The sequence below is a fragment of the Paramisgurnus dabryanus genome, chromosome 23 (assembly GCF_030506205.2).
Source record: "Paramisgurnus dabryanus chromosome 23, PD_genome_1.1, whole genome shotgun sequence".
Taxonomy (NCBI): Eukaryota; Metazoa; Chordata; class Actinopteri; order Cypriniformes; family Cobitidae; genus Paramisgurnus; species Paramisgurnus dabryanus.
The window spans coordinates 12,773,814-12,783,554 of NC_133359.1; the positions used below are offsets into that span (position 1 = coordinate 12,773,814).

Below are 9,741 nucleotides of genomic sequence, written 5' to 3' on the forward strand. Positions count from 1 at the left end.
ACCATATATGGTTTGGCGGAACCGGTCTTACTAAAGTCACGAAAACCAACATTTCTTTGCGTAATTATTAATTTTCTCATGGATTTTGATATAAATACTGAACATTTGAATCATATGTATGATACTTAAAAACAATACATGAAAATTCACTAAAATATATTGCCAAATATAAATATTTCTTATTAACATAAATTTTAATGTAGATATTAAGTCATGTCACCAAATACTTTTTCATTTGATATAAAGAAATTAAATTTACCATCATTATCTACTTTAAGTATTTGTTACAAAATTAACATTGATTCAGAGCATAATTTTTATACACTTTATTTTTTTTAGAATTTCAACTACACATTAAATAAGTAAATATTTCTGCACCACAAAAAGAACGCCATGCTGTTATGTTTTTGCAGCTGTCCCTCACTTCCGCGTTTGTCCTGAAGCGAGTAATAATTATTTGTAAATTTTGTATATACTAATATTATGGTTTGCGATATAGACTCCTGGCCGATAGGTGTCGCACCATCTGACCGTATACAGCGACGCGCCATAAAACCAAAAGAAGAAGACGTCACCTTCCTTCCTTGGCGGTGTCGTGAGCAATCCAGTCCCCCTGTCAGTACCCGATGCGTGCCGCCTGCCCGATCTGTATTGCGCATGCGCATAATTGCGTAGTAGAGAACGTCACCATTTCACTGTGCGATTGGTACCACGCATGTGTGAAACACTTTACGGCTAAGCATAACAACTGGCAGCGTATTTTTGTAGGCTACACTTTTGTGTAGTTAATAAAGACTCTTTTTAAACATATTTAAATGAAGACTTATTGGCAATTATCCAAAACCGCGTCCCAGCTAATACACAGCGGCTCATGGTTCATAATCGTTTAATCACTCTAACCTAAATGTCTTTCAACACAATAATAAACAATAGCAACTGCAAATTTATTAGTTTCAGTAAACAGAATAAATATACAAATCCATTTACATTTATCAGATGCATTTAACCAACGTGACTTACGAATAGAAACATTCAGTTTACACTTTTTTTCTGTCTCCATGCAAAAGTTTTCTATAATTTTTTACCATAATTTGCAGTAAAAATAATATGGTTACCACAGTTTCATTCCAGCATTTCAATATTGTTACTGTAGTAGAACCATGGTAACAAAACCTTGAAATAAGATCTGCAGTTTGACCATTGTAAAACCAATGCATGTTTCAAGGTTACAAAAAATCCCTTAATCAGTCCGAGGTAACAGTGACTCACTGAGGAGAATATTCTGGAAACAAAACAATATTAATATCACAATAGCTCTAAGATAATACAAGTCATGTGTTTAAAGTCATGTTCAGTTAAAAGACAATTATTATTATTATAGGGTAAGTTGGCAGAATTTCAACCCACTTTGTGTTGTTACAATGTCTGTAATTTGTAAATGAACCATTTGGATGATGCAAAACATAATTTTGGCAAAGTACTGTGGATTAAAAAAAAAGGGAATAAATCAGCACAATTAACTCAAGAATAAAGAGGAAACATTTTCTGTTCAAATGTTAGCATCTATTGTATTTGTAACAATATAAAGTGGGTTAAAAATCTGCAAACTTGCGCTTTGGGGCAGTAATTACAATATTATATTTGGCAATTTTGTATGTCCATCTATAGTTGCCATCATCTAAAGTCTTTGTGAGTGTTGCTTCATCTATTGTTGCCATCGTCTTAAGTCTCTGTGAGTGTTGGCATCATCTGAAGTCTTCACAAATGAAGCTGGATCCAAAAAGGAGCTTCCGTAACCTCTAGTAATTTAAGGATGCGTATCCTGATGGGAAAAAAACAGGAAAGCAAAATTAGAAGGATTAGGATTGCTGCGGTTCATATTATTTCAAGCAAAAGTTTATGTGCACTTCTTATCATTTCATCACTGGAGAACAAGGTCATAAGATGTGTATGCGAATGCTTGGCTTAGAAGAGGTGTTTTTCTTGATTAAGACAGTAAGGTTAAGGTAGAGTTTAACTGTTTATGTAAAGTACAACTATGGTCTGATTCACTTTTTTGCATTTCCTGGTGTGTAAGTGTGTATTAGTAAGTGTTAACGATATGCGAAAGGTACAAACCCCAAAGTAAAAGATGACACAAGTTATCGTCTCCAATGTAAATCTCTTTTCTTGGACAACAACAAACACACGGATTGTAGGCAACAGTTTACTTCCTGGGATTGGTGATGTAGACAAGACTGACAATATCATAATTCCTCCCACTTTGGCCTGTAAGTTTACTCCTGTTAGCATTGCATTGTGAGCGAATCTTTTAAACATGGTAAGGAGCGTCACAATGTACAGATTAGCTGGTCAATTAGGGACACAGAGCTTTTTAAATCACTGAGTTCTGTACAAAATCAATGCGTTTGAGGAAGGAGGTAAATCTAAACCTACAAAAATGTACGGAATGTGGAAAATAATGTTTTTTTTTTACCAGAAACCACGCAAACACATTATATTATACCATATACACAAGATAACGTTGTTTTCAGCAATGAAATGGGTGCATTTTAAATAAATAAAACCACAACCATAAACCTTTGAATAGCAATGTATTAGTTTGAGGTTCTACTTACTAGTCATTGGATTCATAGCACCTTAGAGATGTTTTCTGACAGGTCTGCTTCAACTATGCTGCATGGCCATCAGTATGGACAAATCTACAAACACAACATTTAATTTGTCACAAAGCAAACAGTAGTATGCAGTGCGAGATTCATTAAATGGAAACAACCAAGAGCAGATGTAAAACACTGAAAAGAAAATAATAGTATACAAAAGATGATTGTCTGAAAAAGAGATGATTGATTAATTTATTGATTTACTGGTCTGTTTGTCTGTCTGTCCAATGTTATCTCAACTAACTTACCATCTACAACGAAGTGGTTGGCCACCTGCATGACTCTCTTCCAGTCAACCGCGACATCGACATCCCACTTAGTAGGTACTGCCGAAGGGCAGCATGAAATAAATACTGGTCCATGTTGGTCCTTTATACAAATTACTAAAAAAAAAAGATATCTTGACTCACCATATGCTGCTACAATGTTAACACATAGATATAATGATGAAAGACTAAATCAAATTAAATCAACTTTATTTACATTGTACATTTTTAATGTGACATGCACAGACAATGAAAGGTATTAAAACAAAGATGACATGACGAAACAATAAAAATAAATTAGATAAACATAAAAAGATAGAGATTAAAACACAACCCTACTGGAAAATCCAGCTAAAACCAGCATAAGCTTTAAGGTGGCAGTAGCTGGTTTAAGCTGGTCCTCCCAGCCTGGCAAAGCTGGTGGGTCAGCTGTCTAACAGCCTGACCAGCTTAAACCAGCAAAAACAGCTACCAGCTTATGCTGGTTTTAGCTGGATTTTCAGTAGGGAAACCAAAAACTTGAAATTATGAAATGTAGTGGAGTAAAAATATGATAATATGCTTTGGAATGTATGTTTTCCAAAGTAAAACACTTATTAAAAAAGGAATACTTTTATGTAGAAAGTAAAATACTTAAGTAGTGTCCACCTCTGGTATCAACAAGGATTGTGGTTTACATGTCACATGAATCTAGTCAGGGCCAATACACCATCAAATAAATGTAAGTTTAAACACTCGAAGTTTTCAGGTAACCGGACACACTGCATTTCATTGTAAGCCTAACCAGCCACCTAGGCTAGCTTAGCTAACTACATGCTGATATGAAATACTGTATATATAATATTATGTCTTAGTGACCTTCTTGTTTATGCATAAAGAAGCCTGTATATCTGCATTAAAAACTTTTGAACGAACATTTCCGTCACTTACCTTAGCCTCCATATGTTCGCCGGTGTTGTTATATGACGCATTTCTTCACTATTTTTAAACTCCGGTTGTCGCGCATGCGTAGAACAGATCAGGTAGGGTCGTAAACTGTCGTAAAACACGTAGAGCTTCTGCGCATGCGCATAATTATGCGCATGCTCAAAACAGTTCGGGCAGGCGGCACGGATCGGGTACTGACACCCCCCGAGCAATTCTGCCCCCCTAGGACCCCAATTGGTACCTAGCAGTAATGCCTGGTCAAAAACTTGTCATCGCGATATCTTGATGCTAATGGCTAATCGAAGCTGCGTTAGTGGTGTAGCAAGCTAGGTACTTTTTACAAAATAGAAGCATACAAAATATTTTTAAAATAAAAGCTTACAAAAATAATATAATTAATGAACTAATATTCATGTTGCAAACACGTGAGCAGCACGTAATGACACACGTAATCGCCTAAAAACCCAATTAATTGCCTTACACAACAAAAACACATTTCAATTTTATGTTATTGATTACTAAGTTATCTGAACGTGAAACATATTTTTTAAACCTCAGGATTAAAAAAAATGACATTACGTTATTACGGTGAGTGCAACTGGTGTTTGTGTTAAGCTATTTTACCTGATAGCTGTATGCTAAGCTGGTACGTCACGTTAAGCTAATTAAAAAAAATCTAAGAACGAGATTTGGTAGATCTCACCACCTAGAGCATCAGTTATATACTACTATATTAAACGGATAATTTAAAATAGACCAATTGTAATTTTAACAACATTCTAACGATATAAATCATCACGAAATTTTGAAGGAATTGTAATAAGGCGCTACAAAGGCTACCCATGAGGAGTTTTTTCAGCCAATGGAATTACGCGGGGTCCTAGGGGGGCAGAATTGCTCGGGGGGACTGGATTGCTCATGACACCTGTCAGTTTGATCAGTCACTGGTAACATCACTACGGTCTGCAACCCAACAGTAAACCCACTAAAGAAGTTGTTGCGAGAAATGGCAACCAAACGTCATTTTGTCGAGGAAGATTTTTGTTGTTCCGTGTGCCGCAGTGTTTACAGTGATCCTGTGTTGCTTCCCTGCGGTCACAGTGGCTGTAAAGAGTGTATCAGAAAGTACTGGGCGACTCGAGCGTCCAGACACTGTCCAATATGCAGAAAAGTGTCTGTCAACAACCCTCCTCTAAACCTGGCTCTCAGAAACCTGTGCCAATCTTTCTTGGACTACAAGCGCGATTTGGAGGAGATGTGTGAAGCTCACCAGCAGAAATTTAGTGGGTTTTGTTGTGACGATAAAACGCTCGTTTGCGACAAGTGTAAAGATTCAGATGAGTACAAAAATCACACGTGCCGTCCGATCTGCGAGGTCGCCGAGGAACACAGGGTAAGTGGGCCACCCTATTCGTGTACATCATCATAACTTTTGTATATGTCATCATAACTTTTATTTCATTAAACTCAGTGTCTCCCAATTTTAGGGAGTTTATCGGAGCCAGCTTAATCTTCTGAAGGCCAAATTAATACTTTTAAAAAGACGTCACTGTTATGGAAAGGCTGAAGACATAGAGGTGAGTGAGAATCTTTTTCCACAGTTAAAGGGATAGTTCACTTTAAAATGAAAATTGTGTCATAATTTTCTCATCCTCATGTTGTTTTAAATCTGTATGAATTTCTTTTTTTCTGATGAACACAAAAGATGTTTTGAGAAATGATGGTAAACACACAGAATATAGTGTCCATTGACTTCCATAGTAGGATATTTCCAAATATTTTAGAAGTATTGTGATAAATGATGAAGAAAATATGTTGATAAATGACGTAAAAGGTACACATTAAATTCCATCATATTTTTTTATTCCTACTATTAAAGTCAATGGTCACTATCTGCTGTGTGTTTACCATCATTTCTCAAAATATCTTCTTTTGTGTTCATCAGAAAAAAGAAATTCATACAGGTTTAGAACAACATGAGAAGGAGTAAATGATGGACAGAATTTTCATTTTTAAGTGAACTATCCCTTTAAGAGATTTCATGTTTTTAACCTATAGTAAATAGAATGTAAGAGGAATCGGAGAGGTGTGATGAAAAATATTAAAAATAAAGATTATCTTACTAATATAACAAACAAAGATTTTGTTATGCCATTTTAATATACATTTCATTTTAGCCAGCAAGTTACCCTTAATGTACATTAATGTTAAATTAATGTATAATTAAATAATGTTAAAGATTATTAGATGCCATACATTTTTGTTCTTATTTAACACATTTTAGCGCTCAGCCAACTTTAGAGAGAATCTAATCCGGAATGAATTCAGGCAACTTCGCCAACTTTTGGATAATGAGGAAAGTCTGTTGATTGAAGAATTACTTCAAGAGAAAAAAGAAAAACTACAGATTATGAAAGACAAAGTCAAAAAGACAAATCAAGACACAATTTCTCTTTCTAGCACTATTAAGGACCTGGAAGAGACAATAAATAGTGTGGACATCACATTACTTCAGGTTAGTTTATTTAATGTCTTGTTTACGGTTTCAAATACATTTTTTAAAGGATTTATTAATGTGATTTAATGCTTTATATTGACTTTTTCATATTCTTGTATTTTCAATAGACACTCAAGGAGACTGCAATGATGTAAGCAGGATTTCTTTTCTCATTTTGCATATGACGTTTTGAAATCAAGCATCAATGCAAGTCCAAGTCATATCTCCTTAAATAGAGAGACTGATATTTTTAAATTGCTTGCTAAGCTCGCAATAAAACAACATTTTCAGACTAACAAACCTACACAACTGTGCCATAAATTTGCTAGAGCGAGCTTATTAAGTGTTGCCCGTTTCTCATTCATAGTAACCTGACTTACTATCTGCAGTCTTTGATCTGTTATCACCCCTCAATGTTTTCCAGCCTCAAGTACACACCCAAAGATCCTGTGGTGACTCCAGGGGAGCTTATAGATTGTGCCAAATACTTGGGCAACCTCAAGTTCAATGTTTGGAAGACAATTGGAGCAGCAATAAGCTACAGTGAGTCAATCCTTATAATATGCAACCACATTTTAAAGGCGCACTGTGTAGATTTTAGCGGCATCTAGTGGTAAAGTTGCGTATTGCAGGTAACGGCTCAGTCCAACGCTCACCCCTCCCTTTTTTTCTAGCTCCTGTTGTGTTGGACCCTAATACAGCAAACAGTTTACTTCAACTGTCTGATGATCTGACGGAGGTGTGGAACCCTAATGAGGCCCTAGATGATGATGAATACCCAATTTGCGTTCCTGTTCCTGCAAACCTGGAACGATTCCAAAATTGGCCCTGTGTGCTTGGCTCGGTGGGCTTCTCTACAGGCGTACACAGCTGGGATGTTGAGGTGAAAGACAATACATTGTGGAGTGTGGGTGTGGCCATAGAATCTGTGCAGAGGAAAGGCAAGTACGGGGAGCCGAGTGATGTCTGGTGTATTGGATTTGACGGTGAATACTTCAGGGTGAAGGATCCGCTGGGACAGCGTATTTTGGGTGAATATGAGAGACCAAAGCAGGTGCGGGTGAAACTTGATTTGATTGAAGGACAGGTGTCATTCTTAGACCCTCAAAGCGATGCAGACTATCACACATTTACCCCCATTTTCACAGAGAAGGTGTTTCCTTACTTCCACACTGAATGCTGTAAGCCTCCTCTCCGAATTTTGCCTGGGGTTAATCCTTTTATTAAATGAGTACTTGGGTTTTCCTCCTTTAGTCATTAACAAAATGGGTCTAAATTTAAATACAGTCCCATAGTGCTACATTCACTTGTGATGGCATGGTCCTTGCAACCATTTGCTGTTTTATTATCTTTTTATATTTATTTAACTTTATTTTTATCCGTAATAGCTTTGGGATATTGGAAAGTTTAAGTAATTACCTGATCCTTTTAAATATATGTGAGTATGTCTAAAACAAGTATTAAGTTTGATAAAAACACAATTGTTTAATACATTATTTTCCTTGTGCTAGGAAGGTCTGTGTACTACCTCACATGTGCAATGTTTTCAAATTTGTTTTTGTTTTTTTTTACAGTCAAAGTTTACAGGAAATGTTCGGTTAAATCTATATATGTGCCACTACTTTCATTGTGCACAACTGATACATAGATGAGATGTTAAATAAATAAAGCATAGTGTTGTGTAAAAACTACTTTGTGTGTGTGTGTGTGTGTGTGTGTGTGTATATATAAATTATGTATTATATCACTTTTTATTTTATGCAAAAATATAGTCTCTATGAATCATTTGCTTTAGATTTCAGAGGATTGCTTTAGCAAATATAATACGACAGTTTTTCCTTGCAGTGGGTCAAAAGCTTTGATTTTGTCTCCAATCTAGTGGTCATTTCACGTCATATCTATTTCAAGTTGATTGGCATAATAAACTAGTGGAATGAGAGGTTGTTGGTTTCTGATTATCAAAAATGTAGCTGTGACAAATAAGGCTGCCTTGCCCCAACCCCTGCAGCCATCTTCTTAATGCAGAAAGCCAACCAAAACATTTGCTTTCTTAAATGTATGCATTTTGGCAGAAACTATTCAAAGCGACTTAGTGCCTACCCTATGTGTGTTGCCTGGAATATTTTGTGTTTATGGATTTTTTTAACCTACAGTAAATAGAATGCAAGAGGAATCGGCGAACTCTGTGGCCAAATCACCCAATTGCATGTCTACAAATAAGAAAAATAGAGAGGTGTGATGAAAATATTAAAAATAAAAATGATCTTCCTAATAAAACAAACAAAGGTTTTGTTATGACATTTTAATATACATGTCATTTTAGGCAGCAAGTTACCCTTAATGTACATTAATGTATAATTAAATAATGTTAAATAATCGAGCCCATGACCTTTGTGTTGCTCTACTAATGTTCAACCAAATAATGTATCAACCTAACTCTATCACTTAATCCTTGCATTATTTTACAATGACAAAAAAGTTATTTCCCCTTTAATGTGAGCTCTGCATTTCTGTATGTCCTCTTATAGGTTAATGGGTTACCACATCTGCTATTCTTATCTTTTTTTTTTATCTACAGGAAGTTCACTGACTTGTGTATTATGTGGCACAAGCTTTCCTGTACCAAAATGGAAACATCTACCTGTATATGACTGAGCTTTATTAAAAATAATCAAATGGTTAAAATGCCTATGTGCATTTAAAAACCTACATTACTTTTTTATGTTTAGCCTATATATAGTTAATGCTACTAACCATTGTTTTTTTTATTTCATCCTACATAAAAATATTGTAGAAAACTTTACTGTAGTAAAATTCCTAAGTACTATAGGGGTGGTTTCTTGGATAGGGATTATCTTAAAAGGAAAATTTCACCAGACTTTAAAAAAAAGTCAAATAAATCTTTGGTGTCCCCAGAGTACGCATGTGAAGTTCTATCTCAAAATACCATATAGATAATTTATAATATCATATAAAAATTGCCACTTTGTAGGTGTGAGCAAAATTTGCTGTTTTGGGTGTGTCCTGACTCCTGTTAAATGCAAATGAGCTGATCTTTGCACTAAATGGCAGTGCCGTGGTTGGATAGTGCAGATTAAGGGGTCATATTATCCCCTTATGACATCACAAGGGGAGCCAAATTTAAATTACCTATTTTTTCCCCACATTGCTTGCAGAGAATGGTTTACCAAAACTAAGTTACTGGGTTGATCTTTTTCACAGTTTCTAGGTTGATAAAAGCACTGGGGGCCCAATTATAGCACTTAAACATGGAAAAAGTCAGATTTTAAGACGGGAATAGGCCTTAGTTTGATTATAAAATATAACTAGTTTTAACAAACATGTCGTACTAAAAACATTACTTGTGTGCATTTTGGGGCAAAACAAA

General features: G+C 35.5%; 1 protein-coding gene and 1 long non-coding RNA gene across 3 annotated transcripts; one reads left to right on the forward strand and one right to left on the reverse strand.

Moving 5' to 3' along the window:
• Positions 1 to 1,105: 1,105 nt before the first annotated feature.
• LOC135781343 (uncharacterized) lies at positions 1,106 to 4,051 on the reverse strand. Of its 2 annotated transcripts, none has more exons than XR_010545139.2 (4): positions 3,860 to 4,051; positions 2,912 to 3,046; positions 2,619 to 2,676; positions 1,106 to 1,822 (listed from the first exon to the last, which is right to left on the reverse strand). It is a non-coding gene; the product is annotated as an uncharacterized lncRNA (long non-coding RNA). The 2 variants fall into 2 exon arrangements; XR_010545140.2 differs by having other exon boundaries at positions 2,619 to 2,702.
• Positions 4,052 to 4,789: 738 nt separating this feature from the next.
• Positions 4,790 to 8,042, forward strand: LOC135781816 (E3 ubiquitin-protein ligase TRIM35-like). The gene is made up of 6 exons (XM_065292385.1): positions 4,790 to 5,249; positions 5,344 to 5,433; positions 6,141 to 6,371; positions 6,482 to 6,504; positions 6,778 to 6,896; positions 7,028 to 8,042. The coding sequence occupies exons 1-6, from the start codon at positions 4,863 to 4,865 to the stop codon at positions 7,582 to 7,584; spliced, it is 1,407 nt and encodes a 468-aa protein (XP_065148457.1). The 5' UTR covers positions 4,790 to 4,862; the 3' UTR covers positions 7,585 to 8,042.
• Positions 8,043 to 9,741: the final 1,699 nt, after the last annotated feature.

Excerpts from the sequence above, each read along its gene's own strand:
- LOC135781816 (XM_065292385.1), top strand. The coding sequence starts at position 4,863 with ATGGCAACCAAACGTCATTTTGTCGAGGAAGATTTTTGTTGTTCCGTG. Across the intron at positions 5,434-6,140 it reads GAAAGGCTGAAGACATAGAG|CGCTCAGCCAACTTTAGAGA; the intron begins GTGAGTGAGAAT and ends AACACATTTTAG. Across the intron at positions 6,897-7,027 it reads TGGAGCAGCAATAAGCTACA|CTCCTGTTGTGTTGGACCCT; the intron begins GTGAGTCAATCC and ends CTTTTTTTCTAG.